Raw genomic sequence first — 25,933 nt, forward strand, 5'->3', positions numbered from 1 at the left:
CAGCCATCGGACTTAAAGTGTAGGTAAAACCAAACTGTTTGATTAGCTTCCATGCTACATGAACCACAAGGTCATTATTAGCTCATGTACACCTTCCAAATATGGAATGAGTCTTGCATGTGGATTCTAAATAGGTAAAACTGTAGTACAATGTTTATGTTTACACTTTTTTATTGGTTCTCTGACTGACTAGACTCCGCCCAAAGGAGGTATTAATCCGAGCTAGTAATGACTTCACGGTTCAGCTAGCAAAGAAACTACTGTAGATACTCGCTTATAAGTCAATCTGCCTATAAGTCGGATGCCCTTTTCAGTTTGAAAATCTGAGGATTCAGGCTTGACCCGCCTATAAGTCGGTCTGAATTGAGGTTATTTATTTTAAGCAGCAAACAGTAATTTATCGTCGGTAAATCAAGTTTTGAGTATTTTTCTGTAACTGTAGTTACACACAGAAATAGTGAACTGATAAAATAAGTTCTTTCAGAATTTCACTGATGTCTGCTCTAATTTTGGACACCTTTCTTGATTGAAGTAAGTGAAATGAATGCAATAAATTTGTTTAAAATTGAATTTATTTTTGTAATTTGGATTAATCTTTGCTGGTCCTTCCCCCTCCTCCAGCTCTCTCGGGGGCATATTTTAAAAACTTCCCAATATCTTCCTTTACTTTAGTTTCTGTGATCTCAGGATACACCATCATTACGCATCCTGTAAACACATATACATCATGGTAAGTCTTAAAATATGTATACTTCAAATCAATTATTGTGAACAGTGTCATTTGCCAAAACTTTGCACACTCAATAAAATATAAATAACACAACAAGTACTTTGCTGAAAATGGAGGGTTGATGCAAATAAAGCTTACTGTAAGGCTTCTAGTGAAGTTTAGAATTAGTTGGTAAAAAAAAACATACATTGAGTAAAATAAATGAAAAATATCATTGTTTATAATTTATATTCCTTGCAATAAATTTATAACAATTTCTAGATAGAAATATGCCACCAGGCTGAAAACATTTTGTTGAAATTTCAATTTGTTTCTATACAGGTCACATTCAAAGCACCCATCAAGTCCCTAAGAGCCTGAAATTGCTAACCCTTCTATCATCACATACTTATTTACACTTATTTATCAAAAATAAGAAGCCCAAATTACAATTCAAATAATATTCCTTGGAGTTTGTAAGTAAGCTTGCAACTAATTTCATTTTTGATTGATATCAATGCTAAAAAAATCCTGTTCAACAACATAAACTAATTACTTGAATAAAGTGAATATTTTTTTTATTTTCTCTTTAATTTATATATAAAATAATCAAATTATATCAAAAAGATAATATAAAATATATATATAAATGCTAGATAATAGATCATCTTTACAAAACTTTTACCTTCCATGGTGGCAATTTTTAATTTTGAATTGGCACCTGTTCAAAGTCTAGTTTCAATCCATTGAATGCATGGTTTTTTTAAAGTTTTTTTTCAAAAGTTCAGCAAATCAAAATGTCTATAAATTAATAATGTTGTCATGTTTATTGATTTATCAAAGCTTACCTGAGATCACTTTGTAAAGCTTTGTTTTTAGGAAAGCTATCTTATTCTTTTTCCCTTTTAGGTTCATTCTTGCCATGACAATGTTTGACATCATTCTGGAACACAAAATATAAATCTGATACAATATGACCACTTAATTTCAACCTAGTTCATTTTCTTAGGATTGAAGTTTAAATATTTGAATACAGGTTTCTACTGCTAATAAAAACAAGTGGACACAGATGAGTGTGGATAGTATTATGCATTATAAGAGTATTGCATAAAACTATGAGTTAACTCACTAAGGATACCCCCATCCCGTTATGCCACATATTGTGATATTTAAATTAAGTAATTGCAATTTCTCCCTTGAAAAAAATTCGTAAGGGTTCCGCGGAACCCAGTGTCTCGCCTACTTTTTGCTGTTAATCACAGGCTCAGCAAAAATGAGGAAAAAAATTAATAAAAATATTCCTCTCTATACTATCTTTTGATTGTAAGTAGCTTCTGTCCAAGTTTGGTAAAAATCAGTTTATGAATCTAATAAATGTTTTAAAAACTTAAACTGCAGACTGTATGTAATGTTAACTGGAAGAAAAACTAAGTCCATTTATAAGTAAAATACGGAAAAAATGGAACAAAATTTCCTTCTAGATACTAGCTTTTGATCATAAACAAGCTTCTGTCTAAGTTTGGTACAAATCCAGGATAGTTTAAGAAAGTTGTTAAAATTTTAAAAACTTTAACCACAGAGTGAATGTAATGTTAACTGGCAGAAAAACTAAGTCCATTTATAAGTAAAATACGGAAAAAATGGATTTTTTTTTTTTACAAAATTTACTTCTGGATACTAGCTTTTAATCATAAACAAGCTTCTGTCCAAGTTTGGTACAAATCCAGGATAGTTTAAGAAAGTTGTTAAAATTTTAAAAACTTTAACCACAGAGTGAATGTAATGTTAACTGGCAGAAAAACTAAGTCCATTTATAAGTAAAATACGGAAAAAATGGAATTTTTTTTTTACAAAATTTACTTCTGGATACTATCTTATGATCATAAACAAGCTTCTTTCCAAGTTTGGTAGAAATCCAGGATAGTTTAAGAAAGTTATTAAAATTTTAAAAACTTTAACCACAGAGTGAATGTAATGTTTCCTGGCAGAAAAACTAAGTCCATTTATAAGTAAAATACGGAAAAAATGGAATTTTTTTTTTACAAAATTTACTTTTGAATATTATCTTATGATCATAAACAAGCTTCTGTCCAAGTTTGGTAGAAATCCAGGATAGTTTAAGAAAGTTATTAAAATTTCAAAAACTTTAACCACAGAGTGAATATTTGTGGACGCCGCCGACGACGACGACGACGACGCCGACGGAATGTAGGATCGCTATGTCTCGCTTTTTCGACAAAAGTCGAAGGCTCGACAAAAATCAGATCAGAAATATCCTCCATCATGCACATCTTCAAGTTGTGTACAACAACTGTGTAAAGTTTCATCAATATTGATTAATTTGTTAGTAGTTGTGCTTACAAGACTTGTTGCCATTTATTGCAATATTAACTAAGTAAAATCAGTTATCTCCCTTGAAATTCTGACAAGAAATATTTATCATATATATCCCCTAAATTTTGTTTTTTCAGGGTATAAAAAAAACAAAATTTGCATACATATTAAAAGTGAATATGCAGTTTCAATATCTAACTACATTAAAATAAAATACCCAGTATAACATTTTTTCTTCAACCTGGTTACAAAATATGTCAAAATAAAAGACAATTAAGGAAGTGCAATTGACCATTCTATTGAAAGGTTGATATTTCTTTCTTTTCAATATTAACTAAACTTGCTAAGCTCATACATAACAAATGCCAGTTAAGGGGCAAATTGAAGTTCAAAGTAATATGAATTTAAACAAGTGAATTATTCAGTTTCAATTGAGTAATACATTTAGAGAATTTATTAGCTCATTATGACAAAATGTAAACCAAACTGCCTGCTAATAGCGAAATATTATTTTAAAATTCCACATAAATGTTTGCCAAAAAAATAATTTAATTTTTATAAACTCCAAAGCTAGTGCCCCTTAAACACAATGAATTACTTTTTCAACTGGCATTAACAGAATTATTTAATCTTTTCGACAGACTTTTGTAAATAAATTGTAGTCTCTTTCAACTTACCTTGTCATGGCTTTCTTCATTAGGTCACTGCTTCCAGCACCTCCAATTCTTCTCAAATATTCTGTCTATAAACAAAAATGGTTTTTGTATACTTGTATGCATTGACTGAAATTAACAATGACCCTTCAAAACAACAAATGTGTCTGTGAGAAATTAAAATTCTTTATGTGCTTATTTTTCCGAAAAATTATCATTGTTAATATGTATCACTTTCCTGTGCAAAGCATAATTTTCATCTGAAACTAATAAAAACAAATAAAATAATTTAAAGGAGAATCATAGTAAAAATGTCTAGTTTCAAAAGAATCATTATCAAGCATGTATTCTGATAATTATTTTTAAATATTATATGTCAGAACAAAACATTATATTTATTAAAAAACATAAACTGTAATATAAAACTAACCAATCTTGTCTGCTGAGCTACATCATCCAAGGCATTTTCCAATTCAAAAAATTCGTCTAAGGTTTCCGCCCTTTCAAGTTCACAGTGTGTCTGTGCAGTTGTGGCACACTGATTTTTTTTCAGCAGGTCTCTTATTTCTGTTAGTAAAAACAATACTCTTCTCTGGAAACCTAAAATGATAAAACCAATGTATGATTAATGCAACATTACAATGCCTTGTCTTAAATACCCAGTATATTCAATACATATATATAGTAAGGGTGTAAATGTGACATGTATTATATGTAAACAAGAATGTGTCCATAGTACAAGGATGCCCCACTCGCACTATCATTTTCTATGTTCAGTGGACCGTGAAATTGGGGTCAAAACCCTTATTTGGCATTTGAATTAAAAATATATCATAGGGAACATGTGTACAAAGTTTCAAGTTGATTGGACTTCAACTTCATCAAAAACTACCTTGACCAAAAACTTTAACCTGACACAGGACAGACAGATGAACAGACAAACGGACGCACAGACTAGAAAACATAATGCCCCTCTACTATCGTAGGTGGGGCATAAAAACAATTTCTATGCAGAAAGCTCTCATAAGAAAAAAATTAGTATTTTCAAAACCTTTCCTTAATAAATATCAAAATAAAACTGAAACATCTAGGGTTAACCAACAATTGAAGTAGTAGTTGTGTGGTGCAGGTAAATATCAAAATAGTAAGGCATGTTGAAGGTATTTCCTAGTGTTTGATTCAAAATTTTGTGTGATATCATTTTGAAATGCAGATGTAAATTTACACTTACGTTCATCAGACATTGGAAATGTCTCTGAATTGTTACTCGTCTTTCTGCCAGATGGTATATTTTTTGCAGCTGGTGTTGAAGTATTTTCCCTGACATGAGACCTTGAGCTTATGTTGCTGCTGAATGACTGCCAATCCTCTAGTGGTGATCTAGACCTTGCTCTGTTGTTGTTGGTAGAAACTCTCTGTGGTTGAGATTGTGAGCTTGGCAGTAGATAATCCTCAAGAGGTGAGGAAGATCTAGACCCTTGACTGTTCCCTGTTGAATGTGACCTATCTTCACTAGATTTTGATTTCTGAGTATGGAGACTATGTGAGGATCTTTTTTTCAATTCTTGTAATATCTCCTCTATTGAAGGTCTTGTGGATTTTTGAGTTGTGTTTGACGGTTTTCTTTGTGATGGATTCTGTGTTGTTGGTGATCTTGTTGTGGACTTGGACGAATAGGAATAAATAGATTTTAGTTTTGAAAAAATATCTGTCGGCGGTGAATAGCTTCTTGATCTAGATCTCCATGTCTGATTGTTTGGTGGAGATCTAGATCTTGACCTCTGAGATAATGGTGGGGATCTTGATCTTGATCTGGACCTCTGTGTGATAAGTGGTGATCGAGATCTTGACTTCTGACGAAATGGTGGTGATTCTTGCCTGGTAGATGGTCTTGTTGTGGACTTCAATGTATTTGTAGACTTCAATTTTTTTGATGGCGATCTAGACTCTCTGTGGTTAGAAGTCTGACTGGAACTCAATTTTTTTTATGGCGATCTAGAATCTCTGTGGTTAGAAGTCTGACTGGAACTCTTCTTCTCTGTAACTATGGAGTTAAAAAGAAGGCAAACAATTATTTCTTTTTCCATTTAAAGCAATCATATAACAAAAGCACATAAAAAAGACAACAGGAACAGTTTACGTCATAAATAACATTTTCTATTACAATTCATCGAAACATGCCTTTTTCTCCTAAAAAGCAGCCTTCACAAAAAACATTTTCAGATTATTTCCTGCTCCGAGGTTGCCACTAGTCCTATGAACCATACTAGTAAATATTGATTTGGACTAGTACCAATTTCCAAAATTTAATATAGGCATATAGGGACAAATTTTGATATTTAGATTTCGTACAAGTAGATGAAAAAGTTTTTGGCACAGACTGTGATAATATAAGGCAACACCAAACAGTAGTTTTTTAAAGGTGGCCCCGTATGGATACAAACATGTACAGTGAAACCTGACTAAACCGAACCCTGACTAAACCGAAAACCTGTCTAAAACAAACTTGTTCTGAAGACCAATCATATCACATTTTATGCATTATGAACCTGATTAAACCGAATACCTGCCAAAACCGAACAACATATCAAGTCCCAAAGAGGTTCGGTTTAGTCAGGTTTCACTGTACCCTTAAAATAGTTTATTCAACAGGCTTATTCTACTAAAGGGCCACCAATTTATTTTTGGTAAACAGAAGTAAATTTGATTGAAAATTTAACAACTTCATATTTATTGATACCCAGATCTAGTTTTCATAAAGATAATTTGAAAGCAATGGACTCATTAGACAGCATACTTCCACAAAAAAGAAAACACAATCCTCTAGGCATCATTTTGAATAATCTATTCATTTAATAATACACCTTTTTTATCTCTGGTGGCAACCAATATTTCACAGGAGTTAACAAAAAAATTTAGTTCAATGTATATTTTAATTAAAGCTATTTATCAAACTCACCCAATTCTTTGCACTGTGCGTTTCTTTCAATTAACTTTGTGGGAGGCTTCGGCATTGATGAAGATTTTTCTGAAATTAAGTGAATAACTTAAATTATGCTTAAAATAACATCTTGTATGGTGTGTTATTCTTTGTTGAATTGACATTAAAGGATCTTGTACATGCATGTATCATAATTACAAATGTATAACTCTATGACACAATTTAAGAAATGAAACCATACACTAAAGTTACACACATAACTACGATAGACAGTCATCAAACTTCAAATCAAATGCTTTAGACAATGATATGACAAAACCACAATTATACTGCTAGTTAAAATTAGTAAAACAGAAACCCTTGAACTGATTAAGATAACCTTGATTTTTCAATGGCTCAAGTCTCGTAAGTTTGCATGTCATGAAAGTCTAGATTTTAATTTAAAAAGCATTTTTCTTCAAACTATAACATTACTCAAGCATACATGTATATGTATATATGTACTTATAACATTTAAAGTCTTTAACTTTAACAAATATATAATCATGCACAAATTTTAAGCTGATTTTGTTTTCCTTACCTTGGTTTCTTGGAACAGTAGCTTGACTTTCACCCTTATCCTTATTTTTTCCATTTTTAGATGCTCCAACTACAATAAAAGCAGTTTTACAATGTGGTACATTTTAAATTAAACAGAAAAAAACAGGGTTCAACATTAACTTTTCTCACAACTACTTGTTAGATAGAGCAAAAAACTTGTCTGAATATTATTTATAACATTGATTTTAAGCAGCTATTTGTTGACATAAAATAATAAATTAGGTAAAAACAAATGAATAGCGAGAGAGTATTTTTTGTACCTGATTTATCAGTAGCTTTTGTGCCTTCTTCATTACCAATTTCTGAAATATATAGAAAATATGGTAAAATTATTTATAGGTAAAAAAAAAAACCTGGCAAAATGTTTAGGGACATCGGCTGAAATAAATGGAGTCCAAAGGTCAGCAAAACATTTTTTGTGTGATCTGCAATACAGGAAATAGCCTTTAATCTGGTTCAAAAATTGATCCAGTATTGCATTTATATCCTCTTTGAGAAAGAATGATCATATTGATCCTTATTGTTATATATATAGCAGCATCCATATATTGATTTACAGCTCCAGCACTTTTAATATGTCTGATACTTAAAGTACACAAAATAAATTGGACTGACAAACACATTCTCAGCAAATGGCAGACAACTGGAAATTAAAACTAATTTATAACATCATAAGTTGAAATAATATCTTATCAATGAATAAATAATTGATGGACTTCTTAGAATGAGACACATAATTTTGCTCAGAAGAAAAACATTATTTTTTTCTCTATTAGTTAATAAGTATCAATATAAATACTGGAATTGTTTTTATTGTTCAAAAGATATTATTTGATTTATGGCGACATCTATTGGTAGAAATTTATACCTGTAATAAAGTCTTGGAACACTTTTTTCTTAAGTATCCTTTTTTTCCCATGATCACTATCAGCTTCATCAGGAGATAATTCAGCTGTAGTGGTAAAGTCATAATCTTCACATTCTTTTCTTTTGTCTGTAAATATATCAAAATATAAAGTTCAACATTTTTTAATACATAAAATTTTCCAGAAATAACCAAATGTTTAGATCAAAATAATTACAATAACTAGTAAAAAGTGCACCCATCTTTTAAAACAATTTTTTTGGCATATATAAATAGTTTGTTAGTTGTGTATTTTTTTCTATTTTGCTTCGAGTGGATCAATCCTCATGGTCTGGTATACATTAGTGTTTCCAGGCCTGCTCAAGCCCAACTCTGGGTACAGGTTTTCAAATTGGTGGTCTTGGGTTGTTTTATTTTGGTAGAGTTGTTGTCTTTTTGACATATTCCCTGTTTACATTTTTTATTCTAATATGGTTTAAATTGAAGTAGACGAACAGAAAAAAGGAAATTCTTTTTTTAATGGTCCTTTCAAACATTCTGATTAAAATGTAGTGTTGGTACTTTCAGATTTATAATTGACTACTAAAATAAAAGTACATGTATAACAGTTTTTGAAAGTTTAAGGTCTACAGAAGCCACTCAATCAACACCTTAATCAGCATTGTAAAATTTTAAACAGATTAAAAAAGGACAAGAGCTTTCAGAATTGTGTTTATTTGCAAATTTGGTATATATATATGCATGATATAAATAAAATAAATTTATACTTACTAGATTTAAACTTGATTTTTACCAACTCAAACTTCATCCAGTTGTCACTTGGTTTTTTCATCTCTTTCATTAACCTTTTTACATTGGTGCCAGGTGGCCACATGATGTGTTTCTCTCCAATCCAAGAGAGTGGTAAAGTTCCCTCCTCCTCTTCACCCTGCTCCTTCCAAACAGCCAACGCCCATGTTGCTTCACTATTTTCCTATGAAAAAGTTGTAATATATGAATTAACAATAATATTGTAACCTAATGCTACAACATGCGTGAAAATGTACCATGATGCTTCATGCACTAATTTATCATGCTTGAGGATGCACAAAATTAAAATTATCACATTTTATAACATGAATTTTATTATATTTTGTTCTTTTAAAGAGGGTGTTTTTCCAACTCTCTAATGTACCTTAAATGCATTAAAAAATGTTTAATATTTCACAAAAGGAATTTAGGCCCATTCTAGTATTAAAACATTCTATGTTTTACATTCAATAAACCTCTAACATGCATTTTGTAGTATTAACTTGTAAATCTATTTACACCATTACACATTAGCTTAAAATATGAATGTGTATATGTTATTGAATCTTTACCTAATGTCTCTCAATACCATGCAACATAGGCATCAACAGGTACCCTCCTTCATATGGCAAGCAAACAACTTTTCTTTCAATGTCAGCTTCTTCCACCATTTGCCTTGAAGCATATCTTTCTATGTTTTTAGCAACAGCAATGTTAATCAATTTGGAATCACATGGCTCCTTGAAAAATTGTTCAGTATATTGTGGCTTTAATATATCACAAACATATTTTTTTCCTGGGCGTCGTTCTCTGACAAAGGCGAAATTCTGATTCCAGAGAAGAAAACAACCATCCTTTTTTTTCATGGATACATACATAAAGGTCTTACTATGAATACGACGAATATTAGACTTTTCTGCCTCTGTCAATCGCTTGACTACTTGCACAATAGGGTTTTGTCCATTTTTAACCTTCTTTTTAATCTGGTGTAAATAATTTTCAAACTGAAATGCACTCAAATCGTTGAGTGATGTATCATAGTTTTTTACGTCATCAGTAACATGGACCAATGCATGAACATTATAGGAAACAAATGTATTTCCATATAGAGTTGTGGCATTCTTCACAAAATATGTCATAAGTTCTTGGGCATAATCCAAGTAGGCATTTCTGGTTTCTTTAATTGAGTCTAAAAGAATGCTTAAGGCCACGGTCAATGTTAAAAAATGGTTGTACATAGCCCTAGAAAGAACAGACTTCAGCACTAAGGGCCCACTGTACAAGACAAACTGTCTGAATTCTGTTACTTTCCATTTGTCCAATTCAAGAGAACGTGGCTGTCTAGCAAACTCCCTTGGCATTTTCCCACGGAGGTTTTTTAGTTTGTCTGATATCAATTTAAGTTGTTGTTGTGACAACTTGCACTCCCTTGGACCTTGCTTCAGGAACATAAGAATCCTCTTCACTACACCTAGACAAACTAAATGCATGTAGTCAAGTGGGAAGGTATTTATGCAAAACAGTCCTGCATCTATTAATGGTGAGCGTGATGTTTGATGGTTGCTGTATAGGCATGCTCTAAATTCCTCCTCAGTTCGCAATGGAGGACTGTTATCAGATGAATTAAAAACAACACGGCCATTCCACTCACCCCTAATGGTACATCTTTCACAGCTGTAGTAACCATTGTGACCTACAGTACATTTTATGAAGGACCTGGCTGGAGCATCACATATAAAAGCATTTAATTTGACGGTGTATAAAATTTCATTAAAAGTTATTCCATGCGTTTTTAAATTTTCCAACTCTCCTAAAAAATCTGACAAATAAGCCTGCACAGAATTTGGCTTGGAATTTCCACAGTATAAAGCCACTATAAAAGGTTCATATTTTGACAAACTGCATAATATAGGCCAAAACTGTGTGTTTGATGATTTAAAAAGTGGGACACCATCAATGTTAAAATCTAACAACAGCTCATTATTTCTTGTAAAATGTCTTGCGTTTTGAGTCAAAATTTTTAAAATACCACTTTCAATTCCTAAATATATATAGTCACCTCCACATTTTTTATTTATATCGATATGTCGAGGAGTTTTTAACAGTGTTCTAGAATCCTTTGGAACGCGGTGTCCATATTTTCTAAAGATAAATAACAAAGAATTTAAGCCATCTCTTGATGTTTTGTTCTCAGTGGCCCATTCAGCTAAATCTTTACAAAGATCATTATTATCAGAATCAGATTGTTCATCTTCACTTGATACTCGGCTACTTCCAGAACTATCATTTTCACTACTCTGTTCTTCTTCACTACTTATTTCTTCATCATTACTGCTTTCGACATTATCACTACTCGCTTCATTTTCATTGTTGCCATATTCATGATTAATATTAATGTTACTGCTCTGACTTTCAGACAATTCATGCATTCTTTCTGAACCTTCTTGTACAGCTGATACATGGCTCGACACACTTTCCTCATCATCACTTAGGCAAGCCAAGTTTTCTACCTCAGTGTTATACATTCTCCATCTTCTAAGATATGAGCGCTGTAAAAGGTTTGAATTTTGTTACATGCATATGTTTATACATGTTATATGTTGTGTTAAAATTCCTGAAAGTTGATCATGCATTTCGTTTGCCCTTTAATATAAATATGATAATCCATTAGGCTAGACTTTTTATTGTTTTTCAACGACATAAGCCTACCCTAAGTTTTGGAAAACCAAAATAAAATAGACTTTGTCAACTTTTATATTTACTTTCCCTCCTACCTGCCTACCCTATGTTAAGAACCAGAAAAAAATAATCTTGAATGAGAACCGTTAGTTATTTTGCAGGTTTTTTTTTCTAATCATAATTAATTGTATTTTCATTTTTGGAACCAACTGAGCACAACTTTTGACTTTTATTTCTATTTCGCCCAAAATTTTCTCTCTTAACAAATAATAAAAAAAGTCTGGCCTTAAATAAGTCTGAAAATTATCTATTTAATTTTAATAATTGTTTCTTTGTGACATAATGTTCAGTGGCGGATCCAGAGGAAGGGGGGGGGGGGGGGGTTCCGGGGGTTCGCACCCCCCCTTTATTTTGGCCGATCAATGCATTTGTATCGGGACATATATTTTGCACCCACCCTTTTGAAAATTCCTGCATCCGCCCCTGATGTTTCATAGATTAGGCAAAACAAAATAGGGTATACATGTAGGCTGGGCAGAAATTTTAAAATTAATATTCTTTTTTATCAAGTTTCAGATTGATATTAGTATATATAACTGACAATTCTAAGATTATTCTTGATAAAACCATTTTGAAGATATGCTCACATTTATTTTGTCTCTTATAGATCCACACAATGATAATTTTCCAGCAGCATTTAAAATTTACAATAAAATGAAGGGGGGCTTTTGGGTACATTTTAAAGACTTGGGTAACCATTTTAATTTTGACTAATATGTGGACAATTGTTGTTATTAAAGGATGACTTTATAACATATTATTTTTTATATAGTTTCCTCAGAGATTTTCTTGGTTTTCTATACTCTGGCTTCAATCATAAAAGTTTCCAAAAAATACAGCAATCAAACAAAAAACTTGATATAAAAAATGGCCCATGAGGCTCTGCTGCATGCATGCATTTAGGTTTACATGCATAAGAATAGAAAACAGTGATTCTGAAGTAAAATATATAAGAGAACATAGTTTCCATGTTCCCCACGTTGCAAATAATTCATTTATCAAATGTTACAAATACAGATGGCATCACTCTTTTTTAAAAAGTCAAATGGCAACCATTTTAGAATTGTTAGAGATATTGCTGATATTATTTTATATAGAATTTGTTTTATAAAATTCTTGAAAATTTTCTATTAAAAAAAGTGATTGGTACCAAATTTTGAAGTTGTCAGAGTCATGTGAATTGTTGATATAAACCTATGACATAAGTTTCATAAAATTCTGGAAAGAATTGTACAAGTAACTATAAACAAGAGGCTCTCAAGAGCCTGAATCGCTCACCTTAAATTATTTGTTTAAATCTTTCATCAATGATTATTTTGGCTTTTTAATTTATATAAATATATTCTTGAATCTGGTCATATCTTCTTCAAAAGCAAAACAATGCATTTTACCACTATGTTCTATTTTAGCCAATACAGGCTATGTTTCTTGACGTACAAGGAAATAAATATAAAATTTATACTAAATACTCTGAAACTCGTTTGGCTGAAATTTATTCAGCAGTTTCAAAGGAGAAGATTTTTTAAAGTAAGCTAACAAGTAAAAGAAATTAAGTAAAATATCTTTAAGTTTTAAGGGCAATAAATCCTTAAAAGGTCAATTGACAATTTTGGTATTATTGACTTATTAGTAGATCTTATTTTGCTTAACAGTTTTACTGTTTACAGTTTCTCTTTATCTATAATAATATTCAAGATAGTGATCAAAAACTGCAAAATTTCCTTAAAATAACCCCCATGTTCTATTTATAGCTATGGCGGTCATGTTTGTCAATTGATCAAAACTTGTACAATTTATAAAATAGATACTCTAAAGAACATTATATTAAAGTTCCATATATATATAGCCTAGTTTGTTTATTCTATAGGGTCAAATATTTCAAAATCCTTAATAAACATGATTGTGACAAAAACATGTGACATGCATTCTCATGCAACATGCCAAATAGCAGTTATCTCCTCCCTGTAGGCTCCTCTGCAAAATGGATTCATCTCTGAAATTGAGAAACCATCACAGATGAATTTCTCTCTGCGAGTGCTATATTTTTATAATTGATTTAATTTAATACATGTATTTAATTTACAGACTTTTATTATTGATAAGATATCAACATCCAACGCTTAGTGAAGCCATGTTTTTCGGTTTTATAATTTAATGCTTAAAAAAAGTAATTTTATAAACTCACAGGTAGATCTCTTCCATTTCCTTCTGCCATCCTATTTTATAATGGTATATCCAGACTACTTATAATCAAATAACCAACAGACTATAAAACCTGTAATGAAACAGTGAAAATAGTTATACATTTTTTAATCATTTATTGCTAACTTCAATGTCAGTTAGCTATATAGTTGGTAAAAAAATTTAAATAAAATTCAAACCTTTGGGTAAAAATTTACATAAATTTATAAACTGTCGATTATATATCCCTCTTAGGAGACCAAAATATCTTTTCTTGACATCTATCTGACCATGCTACATGTAGCTCCTGGAGACATTTTGTATACAATGCATAACTTCAAAGCATATACAGGTACACATGATGGTGACATCTGTAACTAAGTGTGCACCAGCCCCTATTTGTAGTTACTTATTATTTCAAACTGCCAGGATTTGAAAAAGTGTCACTTGTTGTTAAAAGCAAAATACCAAAATAATGAAACCACACCCATTAGTACATTTTTACCTTCTTAAAAAGGTTAAGAATGACCATCCGAGACAGACACCAACCTTGTGAGGACCTTGCCACCCATCATCATGAGACAGACAAAAGTAAATAGTGTATTCACTACTTCTGTCAATTACAAGTGCATGGATACAATAATGATGAATCTGACTAAATATATACAATTAACATGAATTAAATACATGTACAATAAATCTTCGATTAAGAGTCTAATTGGCACTCATACCCCATCTTCTTTTGTTCAATTTATATTATTTACATGAATTTTAAAACAGTATTTGTTCACTCAATTTTATTTGAAGTTGCCAAGATATACAAAAGCATCACTCGCTACTAAAAATAAAATACTAAGATTACCACTACTGCTATTTTGTAAGAATCAAAAAGGAAAATCAACCCAGGTTTCCATATAACATGGTGTATACACTTACAATGTACATTATTTCACTGCATTGAGTCTTGGACATGATGGATGGATTCGTTGTCTCATTGGCATCGATATATACCACTTCTTATTTTTATATGTACAGGATATTGAGTACAGTAGAAATAAAACTCTGTATTATATATCTTTATATATATTTTACGTGGTATGGGTGTGCCGCAAAACAGGGTCCCTTTTTCTTTCATGCCATGCTTTTAGAACAGGGTCCTTTTTTCATGTCCTGTTGTTAGAACAGGGACACTTTTTAAACATACAGTCTAGAACAGGATCGCTTATGTAAAATAACAGTCTAAATATCTTAAACAGGGTATAAATGTTCTGAGTGTGTCTAGAACAGGGTATGTTTTTCAATATTTTCTGGTTAGAACAGGGTCTCATTTGGCAAGTGCTATCGGCACAGTTATACCCAAAAAGATGGTCAGTAGGCCCCCCGGGTGGTGCATTCAATCTTCAACACTGAATTTTTGTTAATGGCTTTATCTCGGCCGCACTGTAATAAAAGGGACAAAACAGACTACAATGTGATTTACTACATAAATTACATTTGTTTACAAATGCAAGAATATATGTTAATTTTTCAACTAGAGAAGTCATGGTCACTCTTCAATAATGACTACATGTAGTCATGACAGCTGTACAAGTTCCAGGTGATTTATGTTATACAGTTATATTCATTAATTTCTGAAAAAAAGTTTAGGATTCAAAACGAGGTCCTTCATCTTACTTTTTCATTTTTTTACATCATCTGGTTAGAATATATTAAGCTGGTCCTCGACCGACTACTACACTCAATGACTTAATTAGTTCAAAGACAGCGTAAATACGAGCGTTTTATATTTGATCATATTTAGCGTGTCAAATTTTTGTTTATAAATTTACCTAAAATCCTTACAAATGCGAACATACTTCCGGTTTTTTGTTCCGTGTCAAAATTCACCTCGTTTTTTTAAATTAAAACATAATTTCCATACCCAGAAGCAATCTTATCTGAATAAATATGAATTGATTTAATTACGTTTATTTAAACTGACAAATTGTGTTGGCTAATTAATAATTTCTTTGAATGTTCAGTTGATTCACCTCAAAATGTCCACCATGCAATAATATATATTTCCTGACGCGACTAAACAGTTTATCTAACTGATGTTGAAAGAATAATATATAATTTTTAAGTATGATAAAACAAAATTTAAAGTATCCATATATTTGTAGACAAGTTAATATATACTTACAAAACTTCTAATACAATCTTCTTCTGGGTGATGTGCTGTTTTGGATTTAGGAGTGACTTGACCAACGCGCGTATGCAGAGAAATGCCGCCAAAAGCCGCGCACGCGTGCTTTCGTTCTATTTGATAATTTCCGACTATCATTTTTGTCAATATGACGATATAATTATATTGTGGACTTAATTAGTTAAAGTTGGTCATTCGTTTGGCATTTATATACAACCTGAACTTGAAAAAGTCACCATTTCTGCTATTCAGTTTTATCACCGCTTAGTATTCATAGGCGGATCAAAGGTGTGTGTGTGTGTGTGGGGGGGGGGGGGGGGGGTAAATTATAAATGGAATCACTGAAGCATGACTAGAGCGGACCCCTATATATTATAGGTTATAGTCAGTGCCCTTTTAAAAAAATCTGGATCTGCCACTGTAAATTAATTGTTTGTAATTAACCAAAAAAAATATATTGAGACTTTTTAAGTCGTATCGGGAGTCGTATCCTATTGAATAAGAGGGAAAATGTATAAAGTAGAATTGCATTTAATATAAAAACTGTTGAACATGCACTTATAATTATTAACTATAAGCTAAATTGAGTAAAAATAGGTTGAAATATGAAAAAAAATATTGTCAATTAAATAAAAGAAACACAAAAATAAAAAAGGGGGTCCACTTCACCAGCGCTTATAACAATTTAGCTATTTCTTATTGTTTTTTAGTTTCTGTGTGTAACCACAGCCAGTGCCTTGATTTGAACATAAAAGAATCAACTTTTAAACAGCATTTTTCAACATATATATATATACCTTCAACATTAAAGATTCAACCAAAATTCAGCAAACAGTGTACTTTCTGTAACCTAAATTCAACGTTGAAGAATCAACCTATATTAAACGTTGAAATAACATACTTTCTGTTACCTAAATTCAACGTTGAAGATTCAACCAAATCCAACGTTGAAACAACATACTTTCTGCAACCATAATTCAACGTTATAGAAACAACCAAAATCCAACGTTGAAACAACATACTTTCTGCAACCATAATTCAACGTTGTAGAAACAACCGAAATTCAACGTTGAAACAACATACTTTCTTCAACCTAAACTCAACGTTGTTATTTCAACGTTGAAACAACGTTGAAACAACGTCATGACCAAACATCAACCATTTATCAACGTTGAAATGACGTTGAGTGCCGGGTGGGTAGCTACATGTGTTCTAGTTAACCATTTCTCTAATTTTTACACGATTTATCCTTTTCCTCACCTGTTGATTATTTTCATCTTATCGACGTGTGGTTCGTTTGATCTCATTTCTTTATTGGCCAAAATTTGATTGCTTTCCTCTGAATTTCTTATTGTGACGTCATGGACAATGCTGATCATGCCTGATGACGTCACATAGAAAGAACACATCTTGATTCAAATCATTCGAAAAGAAGGATTCAGTTTGTCTGCATATCGTTTAAAAAGTTATTAGAGAAACAGATTCCTACACCAAATCTTGTGCAATACGATATTTATCTACTCTCGGTAGTTAAATTTTAAATATTTAAAATGCTCGGCGAGCCTCGCGTTTTACATATGAAAACTTAAATGTCTCGGTTAGGTCCAGTCAGTTAATACATGTATATAATATAAAGTATACAGTAGATTATTACGCGGTATGGGTTTTGCTAATTGTTGAAGGCCGTAAGGGGACATATAGTTGTTAACTTCCAATTGGTGTCTGTTTGGAGAGTTGTCTTATTAGCAATTATACCATCTTCTTATTTTCATATAGACATGAAGATCTGTGATGTTTATTAGAAGTCACAATCCCTAAATATCTCTATACAAGTTAAAAAAAAACAGAAACAACATTAGACAATTATCATAGATGTCCATAGAAATTGTAAGATATGTTTGCATGGTAGATTTGAAATGGAAGTTCTTCATAAGTTGAAGCCTGGTAAAATATAATATAAAAATTCAAAGTAAATCAAAACCTTTACACATTCAAAACTATTTTCAGATATTTCCTTCAATTATTTCTAGATTTGATTGATTGATGTATAATAGTCTTTGTAAAAAAGGTATAACATTTCTCTTTGGTTAATTTTTTTGCTGGTGATTACACAAAAGCTGAAGAAGTTATACGTTTTTGTTTAAAGTGGAAATAACTTTTTCTTCCGTAAACAGTTAACAAGTTTTGAGTATATTTAACATTTAAAATTATCTGTTTTATCGAGTTTTTATAGTTCGAATCATTAAAACTGTACAATTATGATAAATGCAAAGTATCAGATGCATATGTTCTGGAAACCTCAACATCCCATCAAAAATACTTAAATTTTAGTCCTAGAACACTGGACACTTTTAATTTGCAAAACACTCATTTGCAAATCCGCCGCCGCCTCTCCTTAGAGCTACAGTGTCGTGTATATAACCAAAATGTGCGGAATTACATGGGATTCAATAAATTCATTGCTTTTCTGCTGTCATTGTTATATATATTTTTTTATTTGATTTAGAAAAACATGGGATTTTCAATATGCCATGGGATAAGGCAAATCCCATGGGATTGACCATTATCCCATGGGATTTTGGTTAAATCCCATAGGATTTTTTTGGGTCCCATGGGATAATTGTAGTCCCATGGGATATTTGTTGTCCCATGGGACAAAAAAAATCCCATGGGACTAAAATTATCCCATGGGATTTTTAATATCCCATGGGACAAAATAAAATCCAATTAATCCTATGGGATTCAAATTATAAATATACAGTAATGTGTATGTTACAATGAATTCTGTTTGGTAGTAAATTGTTTTAAGATGAATCTTTTTAGTTGAATATCTTTTTTTCCTTGGAAATGTTAATGCAATCATATTGTTCTATAATTGTTCAAAACTAAACTTTTAAACAACAAAGCAGATAATGTAAGTATCAATATATGTTTATTTATGAATTCTAGAATACTTTTTTGAAACACAATTTTTTCCCATTTGGAATCAACGAAAACTCTATTATTAGGCTTAACATACTAGTAGCTTTTTATATAAATCTAATTTTTTTCAGGATATCCCTCCATCCAAAAAATTAATAGTTTCTTATCATCCAGCATTGTGTGTTCTAATGTATAGTCCACTTTTTTGGCCATTCAGCACATAACATTGTCATAATTGTGGTTTTAATATCTTTAGATATTTAATAGAACTTCGATTCATTGACTGAGTGATGAAAATAATAACTGATCTGACATTTGTCTTTGAATTTATTATGGTCTTGTTTCTGTGTTTTCTCCTTTTATTCTAAGTGATGAATTTCAATCCTTCTGAAAAAGAACCAATAAAATCCGAAGTTATGCATTATAAAAAATTGTTTGCATACATGTAGCAATAACATATGATTTTCAATAAAAATAGCTATGCGGTATGGATTTTACTGATTGTTGAAGGTTGTCCAGTGTCATCAGTTGCTAACCTCCTACATCCTTTGGTCTCTGATGGAGAGTTGTCAAATTAGCAATATACCACATCTTCCTATTCTAATATTATATAACAATCAATTTATGTATTCTTCTTTATAACATTTGGGTATTTTCCCCAGTTATATATATATATATATATATAGATCAATGTTAAAACTTAAGGCAATTACAATAACATTCCATTTTTCACAAGAATTTGCAATATATTATACAAAACGCCAACAATAGAAACAGCACTTCTTTAAGCTTCTGAAGTTCTGAAAGAGTTCCACTTGTGTTTTATTTCAATGAGAAAATACCTTGAACTCTTTTGACATGTCGGAAATTATAACATTGATACAAAAAATTACATTGTTTTTTTTCTTATTTTTGTGTTGTTCGGTTGCTGTCTCATTTTTATATATGGTTATACATATATCCTAAATCTTCTTTTTGTTAACACTTAATTATTAATAGTAAAAATGGGATATTTTTTATTTTGATAATCTCAAAACATAATAATTCTATCAAATAACTTATTTCCAAGTTCACAAAACACCAATGTGTCAGATATTAATTTTAAGACGTGTATAAACATGATCAACAAGCAGTTGACAGGATGTCATGCAAAAATCTCACTAATATTAAACTTTCACAAAAACTCCATACTCAGCGAGTACTATTAAAGTTCTTAGTACAGGACAAATTCCTAGTACAGGACACCATGCCTGGCAAACACTAGCATGTGTCAATGTCTAGTCAATCATGTAATCAGGCTCAAAATCTTAGTTTGGCACTGAATTTAAAAGTTCACCACATAATGAAGATGTGTATGAAATTCAACTTCATGGTAAGCTATGTACCTTAACCTAAAACTTTAACCTAAGAATGTACTATAATTTCACATTATGACATTTCTATGTTCAGTGATTCATAAAATCAGGGTAAAAAAAGTAAATGTGGTGTATAATGTATAAACAAGAGTGCACATGCTGAAATGTTGCGCCTTCTTTACTAATCATTGATATCATGTTGATAGTCCTAAATATAAAGCTTTACTACAACTATCACATAAACTCAACATGATCCAAGAAAATGAATTCAAGGTCATATAAACCCGACAAGAAATACATGTACACCTTACAATCATTCAATATACTAAATACAGTTGACCTATTGCTTATAGTTTCTAAGAAGCAGACTTAAACAAGAAAACTAAACATTGACCAATGAACCATGGAAATGAGGTGAAAATCTGATGAACCATGCCAGGCAGACATGTACAGCTTACAATCCTTCCATACAACACATATAGTTGACCTATTGCTTATAGATTAAGAAAAACAGACCAAAACACAAAACCTTAACACTGAGCAATGAACCGTGAAAATGTCAAATAAAACCTGCGAGACTGACATGTACATCATAAAATGTTTCCATACACCAAATATAGTTGACCTATTGCATTTAGTAATAGAAAAAAAGACCAAAACTCAAAAAAATAACTTTAACTACTGAACCATTAAAATGAGGTCAAGGTCAGATGACACCTGCCAGCTAGACATGTACACCTTACAATCATTCCATACACCAAATATAGTAGACCTATTGCATACAGTATAAGAAAAACAGACCAAAACACAAAAACTTAACTATAACCACTGAACCATGAAAATGAGGTCAAGGTCAGATGACACCTGCCAGTTAGTCATGTACATCTTACAGTCCTTCCATACACCGAATATACTAGACCTATTGCTTATAGTATCTGAGATATGGACTTGACCACCAAAACTTAACCTTAAATATAAAAAAGAAGATGTGGTATGATTGCCAATGAGACAACTCTCCACAAGAGACCAAATGACACAGAAATTAACAACTATAGGTCACTATACGGCCTTCAACAATGAGCAAAGCACATACCGCACAGTCAGCTATAAAAGGCCCAGAAATGACAATGTAAAACAATTCAAACGAGAAACTAACGGCCTAATTTATGTACAAAAAATGAACGAAAAACAAATATGTAACACATTTATAAACAAACGACAACCACTGAATTACAGGCTCCTGACTTGGGACAGGCACATACATACAGAATGTGGCGGTGTTAAACATGTTAGCAGGATCCCAACCCTCCTCCTAACCTGCGACAGTGGTGTAACAGTACAACATAAGAACGAACTATAATAAAATGCTTTGCTGAGCGCAGCCTGATACGACCGCAGAGGTCGATCCCTGAACAGTTGGGGCAATTTGGACACAATATTCAAGCTTGATACTGTCTGAATTTGGATTGTGATCAAATTTTTGACATAATATAGGTTTCTGACACAAAATAAATGTGGTCAAAGATCTTAAAAATCTATTGCGCAATACTTTCAATTGAAGATTTCTTCTTGAAACTTTTCAAAAAATTTGAAATTTCAAAAATATTGGGAAAATAAATCCCCCCCCCCTTGGAGTAATTACCCCCAAACTCAATCCAAGCCTTTCCTTTGAGGTATGGAACCTTGTAGTACAATTTTAGAGAGATCCATACACTTAAACACAAGTTATTGTCTAGAAATTAGAAAAATGCTTGTTTTTGGCCCCTTTTTGCCCCTAATTCCTGCATGTTTGGGGCAATTACCCCCAAACTCAATCCCAGCCTTCCCTTTGTGATATGGAACCTTATGGTACAATTTCAGTGAGATCCATACACTTACACACCAGTTAATGTCCGGAAACTACAAAAATGCTTCTTTTTGGCCCCTAATTCCTAAACTGTTGGTACCATAACCCCCAAAACTAATCACAACTTTCCTTTTGTGGTATTGAATCTTCTTGTAAAATTTCATAGAGATCCATTCTCTTAAACTAAAGTTATTGTCCGGAAACCAAATGTGTCTTCGGACGACGACGACGATGACGACAACATCATAGCATTATACGAACCCAAAAAAAATTGTTGTGGTCGTATAAAAATCAGTTGAAAGAGGCTTAACTCATCAGATAGATAAAAATACTACAAATACAAGTGGACGTGGCCGGGAACTTGTACATCCAAACAACAAAAAGACACTAAGTACAGATCTGAGAGTACTCGCAGTTACTGACAGCTAGTTCAAAACCACTAACAACTAATAAAAAAATCATGCATCTAAGACTGTTCTTGTTTACTGATCCATGAAATGAGGTCTAGGTCAAGTGAAAACTCTCTGACGAGCATGAGGACCTTGCAAGGTACGCACATACCAAATATAGTTATCCTATTACTCATAATGAGAGAGAAATTAACATTACAAAAAATCTGAACTTTTTTTCAAGTAGTCACTGAACCATGAAAATGAGGTCAAGGACAATGGACATGTGACAGACAGAATTCGTATCATGAGGCATCTATATACAAAGTATGAAGCATCCAGGTCCTCCACCTTCTAAAATATAAAGCTTTTAGGAAGTTAGCTAATGCCACCGCCGGATCACTATCCCTATGTCGAGCTTTCTGAACATTTTAAAGTACTAAATTTTGAGTATATACATGTAAAACCACAAGTTACTAACTGAAGTTCATGGTGAACTGTAACCAAAAACTTTAAGTGAATACAATTTAGAGAAAGACAGATGAATGCACAAACACTATCAAAACAGAGCATAAAACTTACCGAACAAGATGTTTTACATTTATTCTTCAGAAGCAGGAAAATTGAAGTGTTTCTTTTCTTTCTCTGCCATCCATGATATAAACTTCAAATTCATTCATGCAAAATATGAAAATCTACAAAAGTAGGACCTTGTATCTCAGCTTATCCACATTTTGACTTTTGAACTGCATTGTTCTTTTCATCTTGCTGGCAACCTAAACATAAAAAAAATGATAAACACATAATTCTGGATGAACTTCGTGTATTTATTTTTGTTGGTACAAACAATTTTTTCCAACTTTAAACGAAAACATCATCATTGGAAAGGACGTCATACTAACCTCCAAATATTTAAACAAACCAAAATTAATACTTGATTAAGATCTTGTCATAAATGTATAGCATGGATACCTCTTATTTTTGAAGACCATATGTCTATTGCATACTTATATTCCTTTGTACAAGAGTATGCATATTAATATTAAAGATTGATTCTGAGGACTTTAAAATCAAAGACGTAGTGCCATTATCCCCTGAATTCATTACACTATACAATGCCATAAGGCTACTCCAAGTTGTATGCCAATCTTTAACATGTTTAATTAGCATGATTAATTTAAGTTTCATAACTCCATGTGTACACTTTGAGAATCTTACAATATTTTTATTCTGATTTTCAGAACTTATTGTGAGGTTTTTATTAATGCGACTGAGAGCTGTATTGCATTCTTATATCTAATACATATTTATGAGCTGAAAACTACCTCCGGGTGCGTGACTTTCTCGCCGCGTTGAAGACCCGCTCTTTGGTTGGGTTGTTGTCTCTTTGACATATTCCCTATTTCCATTTTCAATTTTATGTATGCAGATTTTTCTTAAATCACAATAATCAATCTCACATTTTTGTCCATTATTCAAAATTAGCAAAAATTAATGCACACAAAAATTAACATTGTTAAAGCTTTTTTTTTAAATTCAAAACAGTTGCCCAAAACCATTAAATTCCTTGTTTGATTTATTTTATATTATTCAAAGCCTTTTATAGCTAGCTAGATGGTTACAGCTTTTGCTCATTGTTGCATTTATATTGTTACCTATACCTAACTTGTGCATCATTTGGTCTCTGGTGAGGATAGGCCTACTGAAGAGATTCAACTTGGAATTTGCCGGATAATGAGTATTTATCCAAAAATATAGAAGAAAGATATTCATAACCAAAACCAAAATTATGCTGAAATTGTCTGTAACATGTTGTTTCATTTTTATTAGTGAGGTACTGGTGACCTGACAAAATTTTTAAACATGAACTTTTGAACTATAGGAGTTACCCTACTGGAGTTTGGATCTAGGTCCATTCGCCCTGATTCACATTCAACCTTAATTACTTGTTAGCCTGAATAAGTTAATATCTGTTTGCCCTGGGTCCATCCGCCCTGATTTTAAATTTTATTTTGTTATCTTGATGTATAATGTTTATTTTTGAATAGAGTATGGTAAAGTTTGTCGAAATTTTGCTCAATATTTATATTGTATTTTGCTACTACCAGATAATTTACATTATTTTCCTTTGATTTGTACTATAGAATACAGGTATAAAATTTTTAATATAATACAACTGAAGACAATTTTACAGTGGCGGATCCAGAAATTTTCATAAGTGATTGCCTAAGAGGGGGCCGGCTCCTATCATGCTTCAGTGATTCCCTATATAATCAACCAAATGTTTTCAAGAAAAGGGGGCCCCGTGTCCCCCACCCACCCACTAAATCCGCCTCTCCTTTAAAAAACAACTGAAAACCATTATAAACTGCATGTATTTATCTTAATTGAAAACAATTTCTTGAGTTTCTCATTTAGCGGATCCAGAACTTTTCATAAGGGAGGGCCGGCTCCAGTCATGCTTTAGTGATTCCCTAAATAATCAACCAAATTTTTCCAAAGAAAGGGGGGCCCGGGCCCCCAACCTCCCCCCTGAATCAGCCTATGATATATGTGTTTATATATCTCTCTGAAATCCCATTTCAAATCAAATGTGTATTAATAAAACTTTACACTAGAAAAGTAAGGGATAGTTACTCATTTGGGAAACTTTCAAATTCACAGCATGCCGGTGCCCGTGTTTTCATCACCCTCGTTGTATTGCGGAATAACGATTTAGGCAATTGAGAAAAACATCATGTCTGTGGTTGATAGTAGTGTGTGTGCATTAATTTTCTATACCTTCTTATTTAATATTTTTCCAATTTTGAGTACTGACGGCAAGTGTTGTAACGTAGAGTGTACCAATGTCTTGAGACCAATGTGCTATTTACAAGTGCGATCGAGGAATGCAGGGGAAAGAAACTTATCAATTATGTTTATTCTTAAGACAAAAATGAGCCGCCGTAAAATGAACCGTGTCGAGGAGGTTACTGACACGTAATCGGGCAGAGACATATATACACATATGTGTATATATGTCTCTGTAATAGGGTCATCTCTCGAGAACATTAACTAGTACATTGATAATTTACTATGCAGTCAGTATCCCGAGAAAAAAAAACGTATGGATGCAAAACGCTTCAGTAGTGGTTTCGGCTGACTACTAATACGTGCACTTTGTCTCAAAATATCCCGGCAGCGTTAAAGTTGAAGTCAGGATCTTGGGAGGGGGGTGGTGGTTCTTCTTTTTCTGTGTTCTTTATTTTTTGTTTTTAGCTATATTTCTACAAACTTACACTTTTTGATCATTACTCTCTTTCCTCATATTTTAGCATTTCATTATTCTTTAATCTTTATTGTTTGCCCGTTATTCTCTATTCTGTTAACCACCATTCATACCCTCTTATGTGGACTTAAGCTTTCGGTAGTTTATTTTATCCTAT

General features: G+C 32.0%; 2 protein-coding genes and 1 long non-coding RNA gene across 4 annotated transcripts; all 3 read right to left on the reverse strand.

Moving 5' to 3' along the window:
* Nucleotides 1-166: 166 nt before the first annotated feature.
* LOC127702763 (serine/arginine repetitive matrix protein 2-like) lies at nt 167-5,678 on the reverse strand (the record flags this gene model as incomplete). Its single annotated transcript, XM_052207067.1, has 5 exons — nt 167-708; nt 1,558-1,652; nt 3,721-3,785; nt 4,127-4,296; nt 4,928-5,678. Coding segments are annotated over 5 exons (1,200 nt in total), but the record flags the coding sequence as incomplete, so codon positions are not given.
* Nucleotides 5,676-16,291, reverse strand: LOC127701430 (uncharacterized). 2 transcript variants are annotated; one of them, XM_052205309.1, is made up of 9 exons: nt 15,994-16,291; nt 13,816-13,905; nt 9,464-11,440; nt 8,874-9,075; nt 8,106-8,231; nt 7,498-7,539; nt 7,218-7,286; nt 6,656-6,724; nt 5,676-5,740 (listed from the first exon to the last, which is right to left on the reverse strand). In XM_052205309.1, exons 4-9 carry the CDS (start codon nt 8,974-8,976, stop codon nt 5,682-5,684), a joined length of 468 nt encoding a protein of 155 aa, XP_052061269.1. In that variant the 5' UTR covers nt 8,977-9,075; nt 9,464-11,440; nt 13,816-13,905; nt 15,994-16,291; the 3' UTR covers nt 5,676-5,681. The 2 variants fall into 2 exon arrangements, with proteins under 2 accessions (XP_052061269.1, XP_052061267.1); XM_052205307.1 differs by lacking the exon at nt 9,464-11,440.
* Nucleotides 16,292-19,087: 2,796 nt separating this feature from the next.
* LOC127701439 (uncharacterized) lies at nt 19,088-25,716 on the reverse strand. Its single transcript, XR_007982034.1, has 3 exons — nt 25,290-25,716; nt 23,091-23,284; nt 19,088-19,305 (listed from the first exon to the last, which is right to left on the reverse strand). It is a non-coding gene; the product is annotated as an uncharacterized LOC127701439 (long non-coding RNA).
* Nucleotides 25,717-25,933: the final 217 nt, after the last annotated feature.

Source organism: Mytilus californianus, unplaced genomic scaffold, assembly GCF_021869535.1.
Source record: "Mytilus californianus isolate M0D057914Y unplaced genomic scaffold, xbMytCali1.0.p SCAF_5, whole genome shotgun sequence".
NCBI classification, from domain to species: Eukaryota; Metazoa; Mollusca; class Bivalvia; order Mytilida; family Mytilidae; genus Mytilus; species Mytilus californianus.

What these genes read in the sequence shown, in the direction of transcription:
- LOC127701430 (XM_052205307.1), bottom strand. Translation starts at nt 13,845, where the DNA reads ATGGCAGAAGGAAATGGAAGAGATCTACCT. An exon ending in GTTCCAAGACTTTATTACAG is followed by an intron (nt 7,540 to 8,105) that starts GTATAAATTTCT and finishes TATATATTTCAG; the next exon opens with AAATTGGTAATGAAGAAGGC. An exon ending in CGCACAGTGCAAAGAATTGG is followed by an intron (nt 5,741 to 6,655) that starts GTGAGTTTGATA and finishes TTAACTCCATAG; the next exon opens with TTACAGAGAAGAAGAGTTCC.